This window comes from Protomyctophum bolini, assembly GCF_963924005.1.
Source record: "Protomyctophum bolini genome assembly, chromosome: 10".
Taxonomy (NCBI): Eukaryota; Metazoa; Chordata; class Actinopteri; order Myctophiformes; family Myctophidae; genus Protomyctophum; species Protomyctophum bolini.
This window is the reverse complement of record NC_137871.1, coordinates 10,641,990-10,669,044: the sequence shown is the minus strand read 5'-3', so window position 1 is coordinate 10,669,044 and position 27,055 is coordinate 10,641,990. Positions and strand designations below refer to the sequence as shown.

Genomic DNA, 27,055 nt, shown 5'->3' with positions numbered 1-27,055 from the left:
AAAGCATTGTGGTGTGGCCCCCAAAAAAAACAAAAAAACTTTGCTTGATTGGTGTTCGGTATACGTGTGAATGAGGTCTCTGGCTTTTTATTCACTTTTACATCACACTCATCCCAAACAATCAGCGATAATCAGCTACTATGCATCTGTATTCATGTAAATGTGAGCACCAGCGAGGGACTCGGTATGCGCAACCCTCTTGTTTTTAAACTAGTTCCATGCAGATTTTTCTGTGATGTGTGCGTGCGTGCGCCGTGCGTGTGTGCCTCTGCGTGCGTGCGTGTGTAAATCTTCATTATGCACTGGCTGACTCCAGTTAGCCTTTGATTGCAGCATCAAAGCCGTCCTCAGTCTCCATCCTGGCAGCCTCCTCACAGCGATGTCTCTTCCTCCTCAGGGTCATGTCACTCCAGGTCACCCTGCCTCGCTATGTCATTCACTATAGCCTCCTTGGGTCCAACATGTCCTTCATGTTTTTGCATTAAACATTTGAAAATAATTTCAATGAATTTTAAAACAAACAAATTCCATTAAAAAATAAGGACGATCTACATAGCTCGCAATGCATCGCGAAGCTGACTCACCCAGGAGTCATATAAAAAACTTGACTATATTGTAACTAACTCTCCTTACTGGCCTATACCGGCAATGCCGGCATGCGCATTTAAGCCTCTCCTATTGACCCAGAATGCCGCAGCTCACTTGGTCTTCAACCTGCCAAAATTCTCACATGTCTCCCCCCTTTCTCCGCTCCCTCTATTGGCTCCCGGTCTCTTGCCCGCACAGAGTACAAAAATCTATAATGCTGGCCTTCAAAGCAACCAAAGGTATATGGCACCCATATCTTGCAAGTCTGATCAGACCCTACAAACCCTCCCGCACGCTCAGATGAGCCAAGCTTGGAAGTACATTCATTAAAAGCACCAAGACAACGCTCCACACGTGCCAAACTCTTCTCCCTCCTGGCTCCACAACTATGGAATGCACCCATTACAATCAGAACTGCAGACTCACTTCCGCCGTAGTCTGAAAACCCACCTCTTCAGACTTCATTTTAGCCCATAGCACTTGCCCCAGCCCCGACTACCTTAGAGGCGTATGCAAAGGCTTAATTTGAACTTAGATAGCATTTTATGTATAGACATAGCACTCTAAAATGTATACGCATAGTTTGATTAATATTCCACTGTTAGGTTCTTAGTGTACGTATGATTCTTGATGACTACTTTTTAAAGTATTTGATGTATTACCATGTTGTGTTCTTGCTTACTGTAAATCGCTCTGGATTATAGCATCTGCTAAATGCCTTAATTGAAAATTGTAAATTGTACAAGCTCTCAATGCTGCGCAAAGCGACGCGTTGTGTGCTAATTTCTGCTAGAGTGTGTCCTTCGCTAGCTTCCTTGCTGCCTCTAGAGTGTGTCCTTCACTAGCTTCCTTTGTGCCTCTAGACTCTAGAGTGTGTCCTTCACTAGCTTCCTTGGTGCCTCTAGAGTGTGTCCTTCACTATCTTCCTTGGTGCCTCTAGAGTGTGTCCTTCACTAGCTTCCTTTGTGCCTCTAGACTCTAGAGTGTGTCCTTCACTAGCTTCCTTGGTGCCTCTAGAGAGTGTGTCCTTCACTAGCATCCTTGCTGCCTCTAGAGTGTGTCCTTCACTAGCTTCCTTGGTGCCTCTAGAGTGTGTCCTTCACTAGCTTCCTTTGTGCCTCTAGACTCTAGAGTGTGTCCTTCACTAGCTTCCTTGGTGCCTCTAGAGTGTGTCCTTCACTAGCTTCCTTGGTGCCTCTAGAGTGTGTCCTTCACTAGCTGCCCTTTGAAGGCGCCTGTCTGGAAGGACCGGAGCTGAACTTTGACCTTAGGAAGGGCCGCGCCTCCAGAGATCAATGTTGCGGTGAAGAGATGGAATACAGAAATGCAGACTTGACAGATCAGCACGTTTTGGCATGCATGCGAGTATAGTAGAATTAAGTGTAGTAGAATTTGAAAATAGACATTGTGAGGACCGTTTCTCTGGTCCTCACAAGATCATTTTTTTGTTTTATGGTTAGAATGATTTTTAGAGACCTAGGCTTACAATTAGGAAACAATTCAGGTTAGGGTTAGGTTTAGGATTAGGAATTTTGAGGATAGGTCTAAGGGTTGTGGTTGGAGTTATACTGATAACTGATTTATACTTTCTTGTGTGTGTTGTGTGCCAAAAAAATATCCAATCTACAAGTTTGGCTTTTTTGGGCTTCAGGGTTAGGGTTACAAATGGCAATTTTTAGCAATGTGTGTGCGGGTGTATCGTATGTGTGTCTGTGTAATCAGGTAGGCTTCCTGCATGGTTCTCACCTGACTCACACCTTGCATGCTGAGCTTAGCCAAAATTAATGTTCTGTCACAGCTTCACCACCGCGATTGCTGCTGTGTTGTGTGGTCACATTCCTCGTTTGTGTGTGTGTACAGTAGATACAGTATGTATTCGTTCATGTGCCAATTTCTGTATGTGTGAGCACAGTATGTGTGTGTCTGTGCATGTGTGTGTGTGCGTGTGTGCGTGCATACTACTACAGCATGTGTTTGTGTGTACGATTATAGGCCCTCTCTAACAGATGGAGTAACCTAATACCTGTCTGAGTTGTGTCCATTGGCCCTCGTGGCCTGGCGATGCTATCTGGTCCTTACCAGCAGCATCCTGTCTGCTTTGTTCCAGGAATCAGCCCAACCCACGCTGCCTCACCGCCCCTGTCCCGTAAGCCCCTGGCACCTAGCACGCACGCAAGCACGCGCGCGCGCACACACACACACACACACACACACACACACACACACACACACACACACACACACACACACACCTTCACACACACACACACACACAACCTGGTATAGAGTGCGGCTCGTCAGGTGAAGCAAACTCTCAGGTTACCTGGACAACAAGTGCCTTGAATGAGAATCATTTGTTTACGGCCAGTGAAGACAAATAGACATCATTACTACAATAGACACGAGCATAATTAAATTAATCAAACACTGTTAAAGGATTCTGTAGATGCGCATGTCCGCACTCAACAGTGTACCCTTGTGCCTGTGTGTGAATTTCACGGCTCTCTCTCTCTGTTACTGTGTGTGTGTGTGTGTGTGTGCGCGTGTGTGTGCGCGCTTGTGTGTGTGTGTGTGCATGCATGAGCGTGCCTGTGTGCATGCGTCGTGCATGTGTGAGTGTTTATCATGCATTGCATTGTAAGAGTCTAGTCCTCCTAGCTGGTGTCTGAACAGCGACAGTTCCCTCCGTCTCTCTGTCTGGGTCCTGGACAGGTTTTGCCTGTCACACCACCACGCAGGACCAGGTGGCTCCCATCCATCTACAGGTGACACTCCATCAAGCCAAATGGATTAGTCTCGTTGTCCGGCTAATTTATTGATGGTTCGTTCCCCCCCCCCCCCTCCTGGGGATAATGAGTGTTCTTGCCCCGACCTGGTGTACATGATGCACTGCGCTGGTTCACGTGCAGCACATTCCCTGCATGTCGACAGTGAAATCCCCCTTTGATGGTGTAAACATGGGTCCAAAATAGCGCCGTACGTGTCCATTTGCGTCGACCAGCTCAACAAATGGTCTTGGATGTTATTGAGTGACTTTATTCAGAATTTTGTTGTATTTGCTATTAAGAGATTCGGGAAGGGGGCTTCAAATCCAGTGCAGATTACTTGCCGCTTGATCCCAAAGCACATGAAGAAGTGAATCTCCATTGCCACACCTGTGCCACTGCCAGCATACAGACAGTATTGTAGAGCATGGTTTTTTTGTCGTCCACATTGGAAGATCTAACAGGTGTAATAATGAGCTCTATTCATCACATTTATAATGACAAATCTAACACATGTTTTAGCTCAAAGCTGACCTCTATTCTATTCTATTCCACTGAGAAGTGTTTATAATGCGCCTAAGTCCCTAAATATTAAACTGTACATAGGTGAGAAGCAAAACCATATACTGTAAGTCTTACTGTGTCTTGTACTCTGTCATTGTTTTTGAAAGATAATTATTGCACATTTTTGCCTATAATGCACAACATGCAAAGCTGATCCCACTCTGAGCATAATATGTCCAGCAAAACTCCCTCTTTATGGTTCTTATTTACAACGGAGTATAGTTGTGCACTAAAAAGGAAGAGTTTATTAAATGGTAAGGTTTGTCACTAATACTCGCTATAGATGTGTCCCCCTGTGTAATGTCATAACTTTTATTTCCTTAAGTGCATCCTCCATCTCAGGGGATGGGGTTACACGAAATGGGACAGGATGGGAAGAGAAACCCCCTCAATGCTGAATCTTCCTGCGTAGCTGCTTCACAAATACAGCACGAAAACCCAGTAACTGTGTTATTGGATATACAGGTTATGGTTTTGGACAATACCACATTTATGTCAAGGACATTATTTCCTACGTATGTCTGATGGTCTTCTCCAACCATTCGGCGGAGAGAGTCAGGTTTTAAAAGGAACCAAGTCAATGGATACTTTGCATTATATGAAAGATAATACTGGAATCCATCTGGGACTCTGTATATACCCCTCCACTATATCTGGGTATAATTAATTTCTTGTAAGCTATTCTAGGCTTTATGTTATTCCAAGGGAATCGGATAAAACATTGAATTGATCTCTCTGAACCGGTTTTGAGGAAATTTAAGATAAATGGACGCGCCGATATAAGTAAGCCTTTGGTAACGCATTAGTTTTCAATACTTCTGCTCTACTCTGTACTGTAGAGACGATGGTAAAGCTATCCATCTGTTGACGTTCTCCTCAACAGAGTGAGAGGATGCCAGCCAAGGTCAGCGAGACTGTGGTTTGCGTTCATAATATTTCTGTTCACAAACGTTGCGCTGTAAGTGATATCGATCTACGTATCTCTGTCTTTCCAGCACTTTAGTAAACTTTTGTTCAATTCTCCCGATTGGACAAAATTGGCTAGCCTGGGTTCCAGCCTAGCAGGGGCGGCGGTGGCTCAGGGGTAGAGTGCCTGGATGGGAACCGCAAGGTTGCCAGTTCAAACCCGGGCTCCCCCAGAGTTACTGTCGAAGTGTCCTTGAACAAGACACTGAACCCCTAATTGCTCCCGATGTGCTAGTTGGTGCCTTGCATGGTTTCCGCTGCCATCGGTGTATGAATGGGTGAATGTAATGCACAATCTATGTAAAGCGCCTTGGATAAAGGCGCTATATAAATGCACCATTTACCATTTACCAGCCTAAATAAATAAACACTCGGGGCTCCATCTTGCGCCAGAGGAAAAAATGGAGTCCGCAACACTGGTATGAAAACTCAGCTCCACTGGTTTATTTGACTCAACGTTTCGATCCCTTTAGGATCTTCTTCAGGAATAGTGTGACAGGGAATGGGTGTGCACCTTTTATACAGGAAGGGGTACAACTGATTGGCTCTAGCGATGGGGGGTGACTAATGCCACCCTTATCCCTTACCCCGAAACTATTTTTTTTTACTAAAGTTCAACTATAGCCGATCCACATCGAGACATTGTGAGCTTGTAGATCAGCTATTTTAACTATTTCAAAAAGGTTTTTTTAAATAGTAAAATATGGCAAATTAGTTTAAGGATAAGATGTACAGATAAGATGTACAGTAGCCCTCACTCTATAACAATAACATTTTAGCTTAAAAAGAATATCACATACAACAGCTTTAATATAAATAAATAAATAAATATATGGTATATCTGCACAAATACAACATAATGGTTACAAGTTCAACTTGCAAAGTCTAAAACATGATTTGTAATTGCTAAATCCCCTTGGCCTCCTAACTGCTTTGTGTGCAGAGGACTTTAGAGTTGACTTATTTAACAGCCAGAGTGGCATCCTTGTGGAGATCAAGTCCAGACATTTGTCGGTCACCGATGGCTGACGCAAAAAAGACTATCTGTGTGTGTGTGTGTGTGTGTGTGTGTGTGTGTGTGTGTGTGTGTGCGCGTGCGCGTGTGCGCGCGCGTGCATGTACGTGCGTCTTGTTTTACATCTGTGAGAAGCTTCAGATATAGTCAGATAGAAGTGTTTGTACCCTTGTGGGGGAGAGGCAATAGTTAAAAGTCAGTTCCCGGCATATTAATATGGAGGCCAGAGCTGATCCAGCATTTGATTATACTTTAATTGACATCTTTGATGAATGGCCTGATAGAGCGGAAAGCGTATATATATATATATATGATAATAAAGCATCCCGTGGCAGCGCAACACTTTGCTGACTTACACGATTCTCAATGACAGCTTGATAGAGAACTTGTTGAGTATTTGGACGCTGTTCAGCAACTCGCTTAAACATATTTTAATTCCAAGGCTAAGTTGAGGGGAGCCAAAATCCATCGAGTAAACATTCCTTGGCTGCTGAAAGACGGAGGGCTGAGAGAGGAGAGAGAGAAGAGAGAGAGAGATAGAGAGAGAGAGAGAGAAGAGAAAGAGAGATAGAGAGAGAAGAGAAAGAGAGAGAGAGAGAGAGAGAGATGCCATAGGCAGAGTTTTTTTCCCCTCTGCATTGTATCAGCGTTTCTGCCCGGGGAATGGCTCCGGTCTCAAAGGAAAAACGATTTTTTCCCCCCCGATAGCCAGCAATTACCTCCTTCTATATACGAGCACGCTCGTGTGATGCTCCCGGCGATACAAATGCTACTGCTAATTTTTCTGTGTGACCCAATATGTTAATGCGTGTGTCCCCGCATCTGTTTAATGCTCGTTCCTCATCGTCGGCATGCACTGCGAGCCAGACGCAGGATGTCACAGGCCTCTCTCTCTCTCTCTCTCTCTCTCTCTCTCCCTTCCATTAAAGGACACCTGATCTCACAGAGCCAACGCACCCAGGAAACGGGCCCTTCTTAACGGGCGTCTCTGTGACCCCTCCGGCTACTTAGAGCCATTGTATTGCACTCATCAAGATAGCCTTGTATAGTCTCTCCATTTTAACCATTATAAAGTTGCCCTTCAGCTGCGGTGCAAGTGATACTTAGAGATACTATCTTACATTACACGGTGTGTGATTTAAGAGGTCGTCATAGAGACCATGGGGGGGGGGGGGGGAAGAGGGAGGGGCTCGTGTTCACTTAGTTCTCAGTAATAATAGCCCCCACCCCCCTCAGGATTGGGTGCAATTTAAACGCAACCAATCCTAATGCACTTCAATTCACTGTGTCTGTGCTGCGCTATTTCTGTTGGTGTGTGTGTGTGTGTGCGTGTGTGTGTGCGTGTGCGTATGCGTGCGTGTGTGCGTGCGTGCTGTTCTCTCCTCCGGTCTGTCTCTGAATTCTGCACATCTGTCTGCTCATTGATCGCAGACAGGGAAGGGATTCTCAGGCACAGCAGGACGGTTCTGCCCTGAAAATCCAGACAGATGTCTGGACGGAGCGTCCTTGCATCCTCCTCGCATTTACTCAAGTACTGGACATAAGCACTTAAACTCTCTATTCTTAGTAAAACGGACCGCCATTTCTTTTTCAGTCTACAGCAAATGTCTTCACCCCAAAAAAATGCTTTTTGAGAGAGAGAGAGAGAGAGAGAGAGAGAGAGAGAGAGAGAGAGAGAGGCGGGGGGGGGGAGGAGTTGCACCACTCAGTTCACACGGGTGTGATTTTTATTAATGTTTCCCCCAGAATAGGCTTGCTGCTTACAGCTTACAGCTTCCTACAGTTTTGAGGTCAAGGTTTTACCTTGTAGTATCTTATAGGCAAATATTGTACTTTTGACTCTACTACAATTATTTGTCAGACTTAGTAGGTTACTTACTTACGTTCGATTATAATATAATGACAAAACATACATTAATTGATTAATTACGATCGAATGTTATCGTTAAGCTGCACAGCAGCACATAAAGGAATTCAAATCAGCCCCACCTTACCAACTGCAGTGTGAATGTATTACTAATAGTAATTGTATTTACAATCCACTGATGTATGTGAAATGGACCATTCTGCATGCCACGATAATGAGTAATTCTTTTATTTTATTTACTGTAAGTAGTGTGTGCAGGCAGCATCACACTGCTGTTTGATCATACAGTAGCGCATACATTATGTTGTTTTGCTCTACACAACTGTACTTTTTATTTGTCCTACTCTTTACCTGTAACTTTGTAACCTTAAATATTATATAACGCCCCGACCTTACGACATGAATAACTGGAATACAACCAAACAAGATATGGAAAGCTAATAAGAAAAGAGTTTCCAAATAACTCCTGACCTTGTTGCCTGTCATCTTGTTGTCCCACACACACACACACACACACACACACACACACACACACACACACGCACACATCCAACTTGCAAGCCCAACTCTGTGTTGTATATTAAATAAATAAAGATATATTAGTTCACGTACACCTGAACCATGATTTAAATAATGGTAAATGGTGCCTTTATATAGCGCCTTTATCCAAGGCGCTTTACATACAGTAGATTGTGCATTACATTCACCCATTCATACACCGATGGCAGCGGAAACCATGCAAGGCACCAACTACAGTAGCACATCGGGAGCAATTAGGGGTTCAGTGTCTTGCTCAAGGACACTTCGACACTAACTCTGGGGGAGCCCGGGTTCGAACTGGCAACCTTGCGGTTCCCATCCATGCAGGCACTCTACCCCTGAGCCACCGCCGCCGCCGCCATAATAATAAATAGATGCAGGCCTACGAGTTGTCTGTTTCCCTTCTACCTACGTTGTTGTATAAGTTTGGACGCGCACAGGCCCTGGCAGAGCCACACACACACACACACACACACACACACACACGCTGCTGTTTTGGAGTGCATCTCCTCCTCTGTCACTGTGTCCTCTGTTACTGTTGTCTGTGACACCACGTTTATTATGGCAGATAGATAGCCAGAGTAAGGTGTCTGTCAATTATATGAACGTTTATGGTAGTAACTGATTATTATTATGAGTAAACTGGTGTGTGGTCTGGCTAGGTTGGGGCCGACCGACCATGGCCCTCATTGATAAATGAGGGCCATGGTCTTCTTCTACTGTGGTCCATCATCAACCTTCATTGACCTTCACTCCACCAGTAGCTTGCTATGACGGACTGAAGGACACCTTGTGTGTGATTGTTCGGGGAGGGGACAGCGGTGCTAAATCACTCCGAGCATCCCCACAGCTGCTCCGGGACATAAACAAACACCACCAGCCCAAACATCCCTTACTGTATATCCACATGCATCCTCCATGCAGTTCTCTCCTTGCTGGGCTACCGTATACTGTACATGCACAACTCCACTGCACTCCACTTTATTGTCACATTTGCAGTTTCCACACCATGTACATAGTGACGCTGTCGCTGCAGCTCATAAGGATGATCTCGTTGGTTGCTGTTGTATATAGAAAAACCTCAAGATGTGCGGAAACACACAGGATGTCTTGAGGCGCAGGCGGGCGATACCGGCGATGCTGGGCCTTTTTCAACCGGGTACACCAATAGGACGTTGAAGTCACTGACTCTTTCCATTCCAAACGCCATCAATGTATAGTGTCCTATAGTCCACGATCAGCTGCCTGGTCTTGTTGACTTTGAGAGTGAGGCTGTTCTCCTGACCCCACAGAGCAGTAGAACGACCTGACCTCGTTCCTGTTGGCAGTGTCGTCGTCATCGACAATCCTTTTCAAGTCATCAGCATGTGTCATGATGATGTTGGAGCTGTGCATGGCTACGCAGTTGAGTCTGTACAGGGGAATAGAGAGGAGGACCCAGCCCAGGGTGTGTGTGGGGGGGGGGGGGGGAGGGACAAAGCTCTCAAAGTAATAGGTTTTTATTTTAAAGCCACCCAAGAAAGAGGAAGTGAATAAGGTCGATGCCTTGAAATGAACAGCTGTTGTAAATCGATAACGTAAGTGACATCACAAGCGTCCCCCTGAATCAGCGAGAGCAGCAGCGATGAAGTGATGTCATGGACCCGTCCCGTCTGTACTCTGTCTCTCGGCTCCCCTGCTACGGTCACTAATGGAGCCTTAAATCCCCTCCATTGTCTGTTCCTCGCTCTCTTTAGGCCTCCTGGTCGATGGGGCAGAGCTCTGGCTTCTTTGTCACGTTGTTGATAAGACCTCACTTTCCCTACTTGAAAGGCCAATGATTCGTTTTCCAGCACATGGCCAGGTTTCTCAGGGTCTTGTCGAAACCCTCACACAAAGCCTTGGGATCTCTGCTCCCCCCGTGTTGCAGTCGAGGCTTTACTGTCTTTATTTTTTTATTTGAAGTGCCGTGCTGCTGTTGACAGCATTTTTTTGTTTGCAGAGACGAGTCTTCAAATGCTGAATTTAACAACCTTCAAACAGCAAGTCTAATGATGTCCTCCTTCTGTTTCCGTCTCATATTTTTCCTCTTTCTTTCTCTCACTGTCTCTTTCTCTCTTTCTACTTGCTACTATTATTTATTTCTCTCTGTTTCTCTTTCTCCCCCCCCCACCCCCCCCCCTCTCTCTCTCTCTCTCTCTCTCTCTCTCTGTGTCTCTCTCTCTCTCCCTCCCCCCCCCCCCATCTCTCTCTCTCTCTCTCTCTCTCTCTCTCTCTCTCTCTCTCTCTCTCTCTCTCTCTCTCTCTCAGAGGCCTTTGACCTGGTCCTCCGCCACGGCCGCAACTCCACGCTGTCCATGCTGAGGTCGGAGTTCTCGGGGCTGGGGGGCGGGGCCCAGGGCTCGGTGGGGCAGCTCTTCCAGGACGTCTCCTTCTACATCCTGGGCTCGGACTCGTCCGTCGACCACATGGTGGCGGCCTTCTACGCCCGCCTCTTCCCCCTGGCCTACCGCCGGCTGCTGGGCGGCGGCTCCGCCTCCGAGGAGTGCCTGCGAGGGGCGTGGAGGGACTCGGGCGCCTTCGGCCAGTACCCCAAGCTCATGATGACCCGCTTGTCCCGCTCGCTGCTCGCCACGCGCGTCTTCCTGCAGGCGCTGAACCTGGGCATCGAGGTGGTGAACACCACGGACCACCTGCGGCCGCCGGCGCGCGACTGCGGCCGCGCGCTGCTGCGGCTGTGGTACTGCCCGCACTGCCACGGGCTGCTGGGGCCGCCGGCCTGCGGGGGCCTCTGCGCGGCGGCCATGGCGGGCTGCCTGGGGGGCGCGGCGGAGGTGCAGCCCCACTGGCGGAGCTACGTGGACGGGCTGGCGAAGCTGAGTGGCGCCATGCGGGAGGAGCGGGACATGGAGGCCGTGGTGCTGCGGCTGCACCTGCTGGTCCGGCTGGCCCTGAGGCACGCCGTGAACGCGCGCGGCCGCCTCAACGCACTGGTGAGGCGCACGCGCGCACGCGCACACACACACACACACCGCTAAATATAACCTCTAACCCTAACACTAACCCCAATCAGGCCCCTTTTCCACCGGTTGGTTCCCAGTGGGAACCGGTTCAGTTATTTTTGGGTTTTTTTAGTCCATGAGCCAGAGCTCCAAAATTGAAACCATACCTATATCACCATGAAAGTACTTACACGAAGACAATGATTTATTGTATTAAAATTATCAAAAATATGAAAAAGCTACTACTGTGGAAGGGGTTATCATGTATTCATTTACTTGTATTGACCCTATAAACAATTTAATATAGGGGTTTAGTTTGCCCACAAATTTTGGAGCTCATGGACTAAAAACCAAAAAGAACTGAACCGGTTCCCACTGGGAACCAACCGGTGCAAAAGGGGTCTGTCTCACTGATTGGGGGTTAGTGTTTTTATACTGTGTTTTTACTGTTACCGTGTTATTTGTTTATACCGTGAGGCTTACAATTAGGATACTGATTGGCAATCAGTATCCTAATTGTAAGCCTAACAGTATAATCTTTTTTTAAACCAGTGCATAAACAACACAACACAACACAAAGCACGCACGCACGCACGCACATAGTCACACACGCTGAATCAATAGCTCAGGCACACAGGGCATATGCAGAGAGAGGATGAGAGAGTGGTGAAGTGTGATTTTAGTGACGCAGACGCGCACAGTGTCACACTGTATAGAGTTATTCTTCTTGTCCAAGGAGACATTTCAAGGTCGAAACTGTGGAGGTGATGTCAGGAATTGTTCACTCAAATAATGAAGACAAATGGAATTATTGTCCTATAGGTTGAATCATGTGCACTAGTGCAGACACATGCGTTTTTATTGTGTGAACTATACCATGGCTTTATGGGGTGGTGCCTATGGGGTGGTGTAGAGGCTCTTTTTGACTCTTTTCTTTTGCAAAGAAGCACATAGCTGCAAGCATGTAGGGGTGCAGCACTTTAGTTACGTAGACTAGTCATTGCTCCGAAAAACGACAACCCACCTCAAACCCGAACCTAACCATAACCGCAAGCACGGGAGCAGGCGCTAGTCCGAGATGTGGACGCATGCCGAAGTAATGCTCTGTCGGATTAAAGTATGCCTCCCAGTCCCAGCATGTAGGCGGCCTACTTCCTTCTGTTTGTTTTTTGGCTTCATTGATAGGTTACAGTATAGCTTGACAGGAAAGGGGGAGAGAAACGGGGGGGGGGGGGTGGACATGCAGCAAAAGGTCGTCGGGCTCGGGACTTGAACCCGCGACCGGCCTATAGGTGCCTGGACCGCTCGGCCACGCCCCAGGCCGGTTTTTTGTATGCTAATGCCGTGCAAGAGTGTTATGAAAAGGTGTTGAAAATAGCCGATCTACAAGCTGCACTATAATAACTTTGGGGGCGGGCCCGTCTAGAGTTTGAATGGATCAGTCAAAAAAGGGAGACATCGAAGAGGAAGGACGGGTGGGGGAAGGATCAACATATGGAATGTCAGAACAGGTCAGCTCCATATATGGAGATCTAAGGGTTTGAGGTTTGACGTTTGCTGGCCGGCTCCATTATATGCAGAATATCCAGTCTTCTCCATGTATGGCTATCCAGGGTTTGATGAGGTCAGTGTCGTGTACTCTTCATGTATGGAGACGACCATATATGGAGCGTGTCACGAGGCGGAATTTTCAGTTAATTTGGCGCTACACACTGTCGTACTTTTACTGCATGTAATTATTTTTTAACCCATTCTGACCGGGCACCCATTTTGGTGTTAGCATCATGTTATGCTTTACCTATTGAAAAATAGCAGATCTACAAGCTCATATCGCGCCACCGAGTGGCGCGATACGAGCTTGTAGGTCTGCTATTTTTGAAAAATTCGAAGAACGACTGACATTTTTAGAATCTGATCTCAGGTCAGAATGGGTTCATCAGACCAGTGTGTGTCCAGTGGAAACCTCGTATGAATCTGATCTCAGGTCAGAATGGGTTATTTAACCGGGCAGAACAAAATCATCTCTGTCGGGTGGAAACCACATTATGTTTTGATGCTTTTGTGTGACAAAATGTACGGAAAAAAACCGTTACAATACGGAGATATTAGGTTTCTCTTTCTGCCTGACGGTGACGAAACTATAAGAACACATTCTCGCGGCGTTCTTAATTTTCCCACAAAGAACTAAAACAAAACGACAATCTTTCAAAGTTGAACTATATGGAGATACAAGGTTTCTGCCGACGGCGATGGTTTCTTCATTTCTCGGTACAATTAACCCATTCTGACCTGAGATCAGATTCATACGAGGTTTCCACTGGAGACACACTGGTCTGATGAACCCATTCTGACCCGAGATCAGATTCTAAAAAATGTCAGTCGTTCTTCGATTTTTCAAAAATAGCAGACCTACAAGCTCGTATCGCGCCACTCGGTGGCGCGCTATGAGCTTGTAGATCTGCTATTTTTAAATAGCTAAAACATAACATGATGCTAAATACCAAAATGGGTTCCCGTTCAGAATGGGTTAAGACATCAAATGCATCACGTACTGTATCAACAACGCACACATGCGTGAGCACGGAGATCAAGCCGGTGAGGTCTATGCTATCGCGCTGCCATGACAATGACAAGAATAGCGTTCATGTCTTTAATAACCCATTCTGACCTGAGATCAGATTCATACGAGGTTTCCACTGGACACACATAATGGTCTGATTAACCCATTCTGACCTGAGATCAGATTCTAAAAATGTCAGTCGTTCTTCGATTTTTCTAAAATAGCAGACCTACAAGCTCGTAGCGCGCCACTCGGTGGCGCGCTATGAGCTTGTAGATCTGCTATTTTTAAATAGCTAAAGCATAACGTAATGCTAACACCAAAAGGGGTTCCCGTTCAGGATGGGTTAAAGTGAATCAGTGATGAAACTCCCTCATGTATGAATCATGCATCATTAATCGCCTAATTTTACGTGTGATCCATGATAATGAAGATAACAGAAGAATAGAAAGGCTCGGCAGGAAATAGCGTTCACTATTGTACAGACCCTCACCCCACCGCCTCCAAATTTCACAAATCATATTTTCAGGGGAGCTCATGTATTATTCTGACCTGAGATCAGATTCTAAAAATGTCTTCGAAATCCTGGCAGTTTTCTGAAAAAGCCATGTTTCTGTGTCAGTCGTTCTTCGATTTTTCAAAAATAGCAGACCTACAAGCTCGTAGCGCGCCACTCGGAGCGAACATTTTTAACTAAAATATTTGCTTCCGTGGGGTCACTGGAACTATACATATTTTGAGATGGGGGGGTCCGTGGGCCCAATAGAGATAATTATGGGTGGTCCTTGACATGAAAAAGGTTGAGCACCACTGACATATAGAAACGTGGATGAAATGTTAGGATTTAGAAGCCTTTTTCTTTTTTAATCGACCTCAGTCCAAAATGGGTTAATACACAGAACAGGATTAAAAACAACAAGAAACAAACACAGTAACAAAACTATAATGGCACACAAAACAATAGCAAGCATGTATGTACAAATTGGCTAATTACAAATTGGGTACACACACTGCTCTGCCGCATGGAGCAGCCTGCAGCACACACGCGCTGACCCTCAACGCACCCCCCACCCCCCCCCATCTACTGGAACAGCACACATACACGCACGCATGCACGCCACGCACACGTGCACACAACAGGAACACCATTAAAACATATATGTATTCATTGTCAGTGCTCTCATCTTAGTTATTTGTGTCCGTGCACTCAAGCGTGCGCAGACTGTGCACGCACGCACGCACGCACGCACGCACACACACACGCACACACACACACACACACACACACACACACACACACACACACACACACACACACACACACACACACACATTATCAGCATGCTGGCTGATGCTGATTATCCATAGTGGAAGGTCAGGTGTGGGGAGCTTACTTAGCAAAAAACAAGTTCTTGCATTGTATTTAAATGCACAAAGCATACAGTATGCTTATTCCCAAGTGGGCTTTCTTATACACACACTCGTGCACGGGCGTGGGCACGTACACACGTACATACACATTACACTGGTCATTGATCACCGATACCCAGAAGACTGGATAAAAAAAATGCTAAAATGTGCTTTTCAACAGCCACGCCAAGAAAGTACTTTGAAATGACTTGAAATTACAAAGATAGATGAGGGAGGATAGAGAGAGAGAGAGAGAGAGAGGGGGAGAGAGAGAGAGAGAGAGAGAGAGAGAGAGAGAATAGGTGCAGTTCCATTAAGCCTTTGCGGGAAAAAAAGGAAGCGTATATGTTCATTAAGTCGAAAAAAGGAAAGCTAATTGTCGGTGTTGCCATTAAACTGATAAAATGCGCATATGAAATAAGTTCCTGAAATATGCAGTAGGTGGCACTGTTTTGCCAGTAAAGTGAGGCTCATGTAAAGTATAGTCCCGGCTCCTAATCCATGTTCAGACCATTGATTTGATGCCCTTTGTGCGTGCTCTCAGTTTAACTGACGGAACCCCTGCATATACTGCGCTGTAATCTGATCCCTGGTCAGCGGCTGACCGACCGTCAGCCAGTCTATACAGCCGCTCGCCTGCAGCGGGCATCTGCTGCTTTCACAGTATTGACGACACCTGCAGTCAAATAACGTACAACAAGGAACGATTTGTTGTGTAATGCTTGTCTTAATATATTCAGGGCACATGTAGCCTATATATACTGTATATGTCGCAGGACTCGATCGGAGCATACTGGTCGTTTATACTGTAAATTGATTGATTGCAGCTGCAAAAAGTTGTGAAGAACTTGTTTCATCGGCTATAGCCTGGCCTACACGTTTAGGTTGCTTATCGTGTGTGTGTGTGTGTGTGTGTGTGTGTGTGTGTGTGTGTGTGTGTGTGTGTGTGTGTGCGCGTGTGCGTGTTGCATCCATACAGTAGCGATCCAGATATCAAAATGATCGGAGCGCCCCGATCAACTTGGGAGGATTCAGACTTCATATGGGATCTTTGAACACAGTTATTAATCGGACAGCTCGGGTAGTAGTACATTGGGACCTTATATGTATCCACAACTTCACTCCCTCTCCCTCTCTCTAGCCACCCTCCCATGCACCGTTCACACCACTGCCTCCCCATCGTTTATTTTATTTCTTTTTCCAACTGTTCAAAAGCGATATAATGCGAGTTCAATGCTTTCTAATTAAAAACCTTTTCCGCAAGTGTTTCCATACACTATTTGCGCATTTCCCTTTGTTCGATAAAGCGTTTTTGCGAATTTTTTTGACTTATTCGCATTTTTAGGTGTTTCCATCCAGGAGATTTAGCGCTAAACAAACTGCTTTATGGAAACACACCTAGAGAGACAGAGACAGAGTAAGAGACATAAATAGAGACAAAGAGGGAGAGAGAGAGAGACAGACAGACAGACAGACAGTCAGACAGACAGACAGACAGACAGACAGACAGACAGACAGACAGACAGGACAAGACAGACTAGTCGTGAGAGCCATGGAGAGAAAGACAGAAAGTCCTAGAGAGACAAAGAGAAAGAGCCAGAGAGAGAGAGAGAGAGAGAATAGTGTATTTTGGGACGCATGGCTGCTCGTACAAGGAATGTATTTCTCTGGCAGTCAGACAGATGCTCCCAGCATGTCGATGTGAAACCTGTCCTCCTCCCCCTTCTCCTTCTTCCTCCTCGTCCTCCGTTGGGCTGACCCGTTCTGGGTGGTTTAAACTGCCATAATGAAACAGCTTCACGGCCGCGTGTTTTCCCGTAGAAGTGCTTCATGAAATATGAAGGCTTTGTGTGCCCAGGCTCTCCTGCTGTATATCTGCTGAACTTTTGACTCGGGTCCTGTACTGTATACTGTGCTATAGTCTCCCCCCCCCCCCCCGTGGTGAGCAGCTCTCCTCTCTGGATCCATCACTTATTAACCCATTGTGGGCGGGAACCCCTTTTTGGTGTTTTAAACATTGTTATAATTTAAGGTTTTGTAAAATAGCAGATCTACAATTAAGCTCGTACTACGAGCTTGTATAGGTCTGCTATTTTGGGAAAATCGTGAAAATGTGCCCTGAAATCTTTGAATATATGTTCTTTCAGACTTTCAGAGCGAGTTTTAACTCAAATCTTTGCTTCTGAGGGGTCTCTGGAACCACATATTTTCAGGTCGACGGCCAAATACATCTAGTTTTGGGGGTCTTTGACATGAAAATGTTTGAAAACGACTGACATTGGTTTTTCAGGAAAAACTGTCAGGAATTAGAATAGAAGGCATTATTTTGTAGAATCGTCCTCATGAGGTCAAAATGGCTTAAAACACCGGTTGACCTCGCTCTCCTCGTCGCTCAGAGAGTTTCCTCGTCGCCCGCTTGGAGGACGTGGTTCTGTTGCTTTCTCATCTTCTGTCTCTAACTATCTCCTAGTGGTGGAAAGTACAGTACGTTTACACAAACAATTACTGTACCGAAGTACAGTCGTGACTCGTGAGGTATATACGATGCTATGCTTCTACTTTTTATTCTGCTACAATTGTTAGAAAACCGTAATTGTTAAGTAACTTTGTAGATTTATCACAAAACGTATACATCAATCATCTACTTTGGCTATTCGAAAATAGCTGATCTACAAGCTGACGCCACTTTGCGATGTGATCATGTGACACACATTGTGAAATGGAACATTCTTCATAATGAATGACTACTTTTACTTTTGGTACTTTGAGTATATTTTGATGCCAATACTTTTACTCAAGCGACATTTTGAATACGGTCTACATTGTGGTATGGGTACTTTTACTTGAACTACGTTGCACCGCCGATCCGACCGTCTTTTCTGGGTCACGTCTGTGTCCCCTGATACGCAAATCTCTGTACTGTATCTGTCGGTCCTTGTCCATTTTATGACCATATATGGAGATCTGTGATGTCATATGCCCATTGGACCAGCGGTTCGGGTTTGTTTATGGAGGAGAGCTGTGGACAGTTCAGAAACCTACCAATGACATCATCACTATAGGCATATTTTTTCAAGATTTCCCTTTTAACAAAAATCACACCCGTGTGAAGTGAGGGGCGCTCTTGTCGTCATACTGTACGTACATCATCCAATTAAAAAACAAATCTACTTCTTCATGAATTAATTTGTATGTTATGATCTTTTAACCACGATACAAAAGTTAGCCGATTTGCTCGTCTACATATGACGTACATTTTCCTTTCATTGTCAATGGCATTTAATGTTTGTGTTGCCACAAATTTACGTCATATTTCAGGCCCACAGTGGGCTGCCACACGACGTGTGATTTTTCTTTTTAAATGAATGCAAGAATAATGGCCTTTATTTCAGCATGCTATAACTGTCCAGGAAGATAAAGGCTGTATAGGTTCTATTATCTTGGGCTGATGATGGACTGAACTGAACTGCCCACAAGCCTTTGAGACAGTACAGAGCGAGTAGGCAGAGAGCGTCATCTAATGGAGGATTAGCGAGGACCAATTATGAGGATAAGGTTGAAAATATATGAAGTACAAAATATCTTCCAATATGTCTTCCACCACTGCTTTCTCCCACTCTCTCTGTGCGTGTACGTACGTACGTACGTGCGTGCGTGCGTGTGTGCATGCATGCACATGTGTATACCACTCACAGGGAATGAGATGAGATTGTTATCAGTGAATAAAAAAAGTCCTTTGCGTCTGTGCGTGTGTGTGTGTGCGCGCGTGTGTGCGCGTGTGTGTGTGCGTGCGTGCGTTTGTGTGTTTAAGAATGCTGAGTCAGTAGTCACAGACGACTGTGTTTCTGTCTGTGTCTGGTTCTACTATAAGGGATTAAGGCTATATTGCTTTATTGGTTTGCTCTGCAGCAAGGTGACCGCTCAGTCGGTGTGTGTGTGTGTGCGACTGTGCGTGCGTGCGTGCGTGCGTGCAACTGAATGGCTGGAAAATGGAAATGTAGAGTTTACATATAGTACACATTGCATGCATAAACTTTCCTTAATGATTATATCTGGTTTCAGTATTTATGATGTCATTTATTTGATCTATTATTGAGGATATTGTAGCGGTCTATTTGTATTGGTGGTGGGGAGGAGGGGCGGGGCGTGGCAGGGGTCGCGAGACATGGTCAAAGCATTTCCGGGGGTCCCCAGCCAAGAACATTGAGAACCCCTGCCTCATAATTATGGACAGTATACAACAAAAAGAATAACTTGAAATTTCAGGAAGAGATTACTTGTATTCCAAGGGATCCAATAAAGTTATTTTGTATAGTCACAAGCTCCTGTTAACACAAAAACTGCAATTAAACGCCAATTAAAATTCAACTGTCGGAACGATCCGTCAAATAAATGTATTATTGATATCAAACGGGATCGCTGTATTCTTTTTTTTTTTTGGCCTTTCCTTCTTCGGCGATCCTAGACCGGTTTTGGCCGTGCGCACTGCCGTTCACTTTCTTACAGGCTGACTAAAAAGCTAAATAACTCTAAATCTACGGAGCTCTCCACATGGTTTTGACAAAACGCGCAATGTTCGGAGGTCTTTTCTGCTTATCCGGTGATCCCGATTGGAACATTGGCGTTTTCTAGAGTGACGATGGCCTCATTTTAGTTAGCGTTGACGTTAAATATTCAGCATCTATAAAACGGACGTGCATCACACTGAAACCAAGTACATCCGGGTCGGCAGTCAAGCGTTGGCTCTTGCGTCCACCAGGTGGCAGTGATACGGTTAAGCATTTTCAGGTGAAGGACCCCCAAATATTAAGACCCCCGTCTGAAATGATTGTGTGCCAGGGACCCACACAAGAGAAGCTTTGTGCTGTTAAAAGGTTGTCAAAATGATTCCAAAGATTCTTAAAAAAAAAAACGTTCAAAAATAGCAGATCTACAAGCTCACACCGTGTCCCGGTGCGACGTGTCGTGAGCCTGTAGATCGGCTATTTTTGAATAGCCCAACTGTTCCTCATTTTTTGCTGGGGACCCCCTGGAATCCCCTCAAGGAGACCCCGGGACCCCACTTTGAGAACCGTCGATATAACGGAACCCACCAGAACCGGGTCCACTTGTTTTGAGCTTTGAGTGCGATTGTAAGTGCTGTAGGGGGGGGGAGGGGTGCACTGGGGAGGCAGTGGGTTCTCACTTACCTCTCTGTTTCAGTGTAAGTGCGAGGGGACTTGCGCTTGTTATCCCATTCTGAACGGGAACCCATTTTGGTGTTAGCATCATGTTATGCTTTAGCTATTGAAAAATAGCAGATCTACAAGCTCAGCGCTACGAGCTTGTAGGTCTGCTATTTTTGAAAAATCGAAGAACGACTGACATTTTTAGAATCTGATCTCAGGTCAGAATGGGTCCAAGATCAGACCAGTGTGTCCAGTGGAAAACCTCGTATGAATCTGATCTCGGGTCAGAATGGGTTATTTACGGTGACAGACAGATTGACTCTGACCAAGTGACAAGCAGTCACCCAGAGGCGTGTGTGAAAGAGAGACCGCGCGCTTGCTCGCCTCGCCCGCCCGCCCGCTCTCCGTCTCGGCGGAGTTGAAACATGGCCACTCTGGCGGCTAGGTGACCGCTCGCCGTCTGGCCCTGGCCGTGTTAACATCCGTTTCATCTCGTCTGGGTGCGACCCCGGGGTGAGGCGGACCCAAACGTCCCAGCAGCTTTACTGAGAGAGAGAGAGAGAGAGAGCAGCCAGGAACCTGTGGTTCCAATTCATTTCCCCCGACACGCCCTGCCTCCCTCTCCCTCTCTCTCTCTCTCTCTCTCTCTCCTCATTTCTCTCCTGCTGCTTGATGTAATCTGGCTCCCCTCTTTCTCTGCACTTTATCTCTTTCTTTCTCTCTCTCTTTTTTAGAAATCTCCTATTTCATTGTCGTTCTTTCTCTACCTCCATATCTGTCTCTCTCTCTCTCTCTCTCTCTCCCTCCCTCCCTCCCATACATACTACTGTGAGAGAAGATGCATGATTTATGAAGCTCTATTTTTACCAGTTACTGTGCAGAAGCGAGGTATAGGGACGACAAAGGCGAGAGCGAGAGGGGGGAGAAAGAAGAAATGGAGGGGCGGGCGGCGGGGGCGTTGTGAGACAGTTTGAAGTGAGAGCCCAAGGGAAGGTATAGGGCAGGAGATGGTGTTGGGAGACATTCATCACCCCGCGACCTCTCGCTCTTAACCCATTCTGACCTGAGATCAGATTCATACGAGGTTTCCACTAGGACACACACTGGTCTTGATTAACCCATTCTGACCTGAGATCAGATTCTAAAGAATGTCAGTCGTTCTTCGATTTTTCAAAAATAGCAGACCTACAAGCTCGTATCGCGCCACTCGGTGGCGCGATATGAGCTTGTAGATCTGCTATTTTTCAATAGGTAAAGCATAACATGATGCTAACACCAAAATGGGTGCCCGGTCAGAATGGGTTAAAGAGAAGATGGGAAATGGGTGTACAGACAGAAATGTGATGCATTCTGACGGTGTATCTGCAGAAGGAGTAGAACACAGTGAGAGAGGGAGTTGTTGCACTGCATGCCGCGGTCAGTTATTTTGTGCATCTGGACCCGATTGTATTCACTTCTTCATGGGCCTTCTTGCTTCTAACTCTTTTCAGTTTAAACAAAAGTATTTTCTTATATAATGTCCGTGGTGAATTTAGGGATCTGGTGAGCCTATAGGTGAACCCTAGAATGAGGCCCCTTCGCGCAAATTTTTGAATTAATATATATATTTTTGTATACTTAAAAAGGCTGTTGATAGCAATGTATATAGCAATGTCCCGTGTATAATGTTACTGTTACATTCCATACATAATGGGACCACAATGGGAAGAAAGAAAATGTAAGACTGTACCATATGCCCTGTTAACATTTTTGACTGGTAAAGTATTCAATCAATGAATCAAATCCTGGGGGGCGCCCACTGGCCTAGTGGTCCAGGGGGCGCACGCCACTGTACAGGCGCTGGCCTGACAGTGCGTCGCATGGTCGAGTCCCGTTCATGACGGCCTTCGCTGCATGTCTCTCCCCCGTCTCTCTCTCCCTCTTCCCTGTCAATCTTGACTTGTGTCTCACTGCGTGAAAAGAGGAGTTAACGGGCAATTACGGGAACTGTATTTTGCCCGTAAAACCTCAAGTTTAGCGGGCATATACATGTAATATACGGTAATATTATACAGATGTGATGGTACAATTCGGGAGTTTACGGGAGTTTGTTGGAAAGATTAACGGGAGTTTCCTGTAATATACACATCCGTATTCCAAGCTTTTTGCGCAGTGTCTATCAATAAAGGCAGAGGAGCCTAAAACAAACATTTGAATTTGATCGAATCCACATTAACCCATTTTGGGCTTGAACCCCTTTTGGTGTTTTAAACATTAGTATATCATTTAGCTATTGAAAAGTAGCAGATCTACAAGCTCATATACCCGCTGCTCTGACACGCAAGAAGACATGCAAGAAGGATGAGTGGATCATCAAGGAGTCAAGGAGGTCACTGCTGCGGCTGTGGCCAGTCAAGTGATACCAAATATGCATCAAAAGCCATCACACTACATTGTGAAGCCGTTTCAACCTGGCAACCCTCATCGTGATGTTGAATAAGTGCGTGAGTCCGCGTCAATCCTATGGCGAACACAGCCTGTCACACTGACAGGCATTCAATGTGTCATGTTATGTATCTACTGTATGTGACTATGATCCACTGGCACTTTCACTTATGTATACGTACGTACTGTATACAGCACATATTTGATATCTTCTGCTAGGTGATGTGTCTGACCGACACAAGAGACAGTCTGCGTTTTGCGTGTCCTAAGTACCAGGTCTTATTACTTAACTTAAGACCTGGAGGCGTGGTCAATGCTCTTTGGACACTCAGAATAGCCAAATGGCATTGACCACGCCTCCAGGTCTTAAGTTAAGTAATAAGACCCGGTACTTAAGACACGCAAAATAAACTAGTGACTCTTTCTCTACTTATAATCGGCTGAAATGGCTCTTCTGGAAGAAGGAGCATATTTTGTGTTCATTTTATTTCCATTTGGACCATGCGCCTTATGTACTAGGTATATTTGACATTGTTTTTTTTGTTTTTTTTTGTGTCAGTGTGTATTATCGGACTTCAAAGCATGAACATACACAGCCATGTAGAAAATACACAACAGCAGCTTGCTTGATTAAACACATGTTTTACTTTAAGGTATAACTGGAATTGGCTATATACAATGATGCAATCGCAACTGTCAGCGCTGCTAGTGCAGTGAGTGCACACACTGGGAAGTGGGAACAATTACAACCAAACAACACACTATACTACTACTACTACTATTTCTTTTTTCCAAAAAAGAATAATATATATATATATATATATATATATATATATATATATATATATATATATATTCTTTTTTTTGGGGGGGAGGCCCCTGGAGACTCGAGGCCCGTTTCAATTGAAACGATTGAAACATCTATAAGGCCGCCACTGGTTCCAGCCATAGGAGCAATGTTTGGAACTATCGCCCATAGGCACCCGCTTTGCGGCGAGATCAAAGTGTGTCACCACTCTCCTATACTGGATTACTCTGGTAGAGCCTTCGTCCTATTCCTCCCTATAGTCCCAACACTCCCTCTGACAGGTGTCGCCCCAGTCCGTGCGAGTAGCTGCAGTGACAAATCTTCCCCTCCCCCGAACACGGGCCAATTGTGTTCATTGTAGACGCGCGGCAGGGCCGGATGCACTGGGGTGTATTTGAACCCATATAGACTCTGCGGTGGAGCCCTTTCTCAAATTCTTTACCCGCGTGACTCTTTTCTTTGAGTTGAAACTCTTCATGGCTCTGGCAATGAAGTTGAAGTCGCTGAAGTTGAGCGACACTGATGAAGGCCGGCGTCGTGTATACTTCTCCGTTATCATATTAATAGCAATAGCTGTTATTATAGAGAACGCGATGACTGTGGACACCAGCAGGGAGCCGTGACCCATGTGTGCATTCATATTGATTTGTTTTGACATCACCATTACAGAGTGTTTGCACAGACAAAACGGGGCATGGAATACGAGACACAGGTGTCTGTGTTTGTGTTTGTGTGTGTGTGTGTGTGTGTGTGTGTGTGTGTGTGTGTGTGTGTGTGTGTGTGTGTGTGTGTGTCAGGACTGGGAGGAGAGGGGGCACCGATGTCTGTGCGTTTGGTGATCCCTAAGTCATCCCTAAGCGAGGAGTTCTGCTCCGAGCAGATGAAAGCGCATGGACATCCAGGGTCTCTCTCTCTCTCCTGTCGGGTGTGTTGGTCCAGACAGGGCTCATATTAATACTCCACTAATGAGGAGCCTTCCTCCATGCAGTTGTCCAGAAACAATGTCATGGAGGGAATCGGTGGCGCCCCGCGAGCCTATACCAGTAGTTCCCCACACGGCTCCCTGGAACTCTACACTCTACAGGAATAAAACCTCCAATCACATTAATCACATGCAGCCTGTGGGAACGGCAGGGCTGAGGAGGAGAGGAGAGAATTAATACGTTGAAGAAGGAGAGGAGAGAGAGAGAGAGAGAGACACACACAAAGGGGGAGAGAGAGAGAGAGAGAGAGAGAGAGGGGCAGAGAGAAGAGAGCGAGAGAGAGAATAAAATAAAGAGAAAGAGGTCTGGCAGAGAGAAATTACTTGTGTATGTATTGTGGTGTCAGTTCAGTTCTCCGGGATCTGTACATGTTGTCCTTGCATGCGTGCGACTGTGCATGCGTGCGTGCGTGCGTGCGTGCGTGCGCGCCCTGTATGTGTGAACTGATTTCCCCTGGGTGGACAGTCAGTAGGGTTGTATTTGTGGAAGGGTTGGTCAGGGATGCTGGATATTAGCTAATGCTTGGCGCAGAATTATTCGTGCCATCTGTGACTATCAGCATCTCATATCTGTGTGTGTGTGTGTGTGTGTGTGTGCGCGTGTGCGTGCGGTGCGTGCGTGCGTTCCTTCTCTGCATGCTCTACTCCTGTACTCAGTGTGTGTGTGTGTGTGTGTGTGTGTGTGTGTGTGTGTGTGTGTGCGTGCGTGCGCTGATGGTCGTGGAGGGGGTTCTCTGCCCTTGGCTAACGAGGTTGTATTGAACAGCCATACGTGGTATACGCTCATGTACTGTACATTATGTTCACATGAGTAATTGCAGCAAATCATTCACACACGCGTGCGTGCGCATGTGTGTACTTGTATTCTACTATATTTGTGGGATATTTGATAAATACACATTCTAACCTGAGGACGATTTTCCTGGTCCTCACAAGAGAAATGGTTCTTCCATAATGTTATAAGATATTTGGGGAGTTATAGGCTTTAGGGAAAGATTCAGTTCGGGATTGAGATGTATTAGTTTTAGGCGTTTTAGGGTCAGAGCTTTGACTGATTCAGACATAGTTGAGTGCGAGATACTTCCCACAGATCACAACCACACACAGAGATTTTGAAAACATGACCAATGACAAAAAACTCCCATATCTGCTGGGCGAAGTACAACAATGTGCAAACACAGCAGCAAGATTTGTGAGTTGCTGTGATAGGAGAAGGATATCAAATGGAACACAACCACCCTAAAGACTAATCATTGTGTATATTCCTGCACTATACCTGCATTGAGTGACCTTGGTACATAGAATTTGATCTATTGAAGATTCTGACCTTCAAATGTACATCATTTCTGTTTTGATTGTATTGCTGTATTGTTGTATTGTTCTTTCTGCTTTGGCAATGTAAACGTATGTTTTCTCATGCCAATAAAGCCCTTTGAATTGAATTGAATTGAGTGCCGGTGTCGCACACTGAAATCGGCTAAAGCTCCACAGCGCAAAGCGCTTGTAGATCTGCTATTTTTCAATAGCTAAAGCATAACGTAAAAAAAAAAAGATTAAACTATTAGATAAAACTATTATTAGGGTATAGGTTTACAGTACTCTAATAATCTCTCTGACACAGCATACAAAAGAAATACGGTAACATGCAGCGGGCTATACTAACAAATAATACTCGGTTTGGTGTGGGGATTTGTGTGCAGATCGCTCCCGTGTCAGTCTGTGTCGCTTGTGTCATGTGTCTTATGCAGCGCTGTTAGACTCACGCTGTCCGTTGGTTGCGCACGACGACATGCGCATTTTCAGTACAGAAACCGTCCTGAATGAGATATTTTATCGGCCCCAAATAGTATATTGTATATTAGGGCCCCGGGACGTCGGGAGTCGGGACGCCGTTAATCTCGTGAGTGTTTGTATCGTCTTTTTTTTTAACTTTAGGTTTATGGTTAAAAATGGCATATAGAGTAATACAAAATGTATGTAGGTGAGTTTGTGTGCACTGGCTTGCGTGCGTGTGCGTGTGCGCGTGTGTGTGTGTGTGTGTGTGTGTGTGTGTGTGTGTGTGTGTGTGTGTGTGTGTGTGTGTGTGTGTGTGTGTGTGTGTGTGTGTGTGTGTGTGTGTCAGTTCACCCTGCCACTGAGGAGTTATTGTACGAGTCCGACCTGTATTAAGTTATTTCTAATGTAACAGGAGGGTCGGGACACAAATGGGTGAATTATTATGTATGTAAATGAGATGATGATGATGATGATGATGCTTGATTGATAATTGGTTGACTCCATTGTAGCGAGCAACTATCAGCTGTGGGGTGTGGGGAACATACCAACAGTATGAGGGTTTGTTGAGAGCACTCTGATTTATCATTGTGTATATTATGTGGATAATGTGTGGAATATTATGTAACACTTGAAATGTGTGT

General features: G+C 45.6%; 1 protein-coding gene across 1 annotated transcript in view; it reads left to right on the top strand.

Moving 5' to 3' along the window:
- Positions 1 to 27,055, top strand: part of gpc3 (glypican 3) — a gene marked incomplete at its 5' end in the record, with an annotated part of 154,228 nt that overhangs the window by 59,641 nt on the left and 67,532 nt on the right. Inside the window, one exon of the mRNA XM_080773341.1 lies at positions 10,595 to 11,277. Coding sequence (XP_080629467.1) covers positions 10,595 to 11,277 — 683 coding nt within the window. The remainder of the gene's footprint in view (positions 1 to 10,594; positions 11,278 to 27,055) is intronic.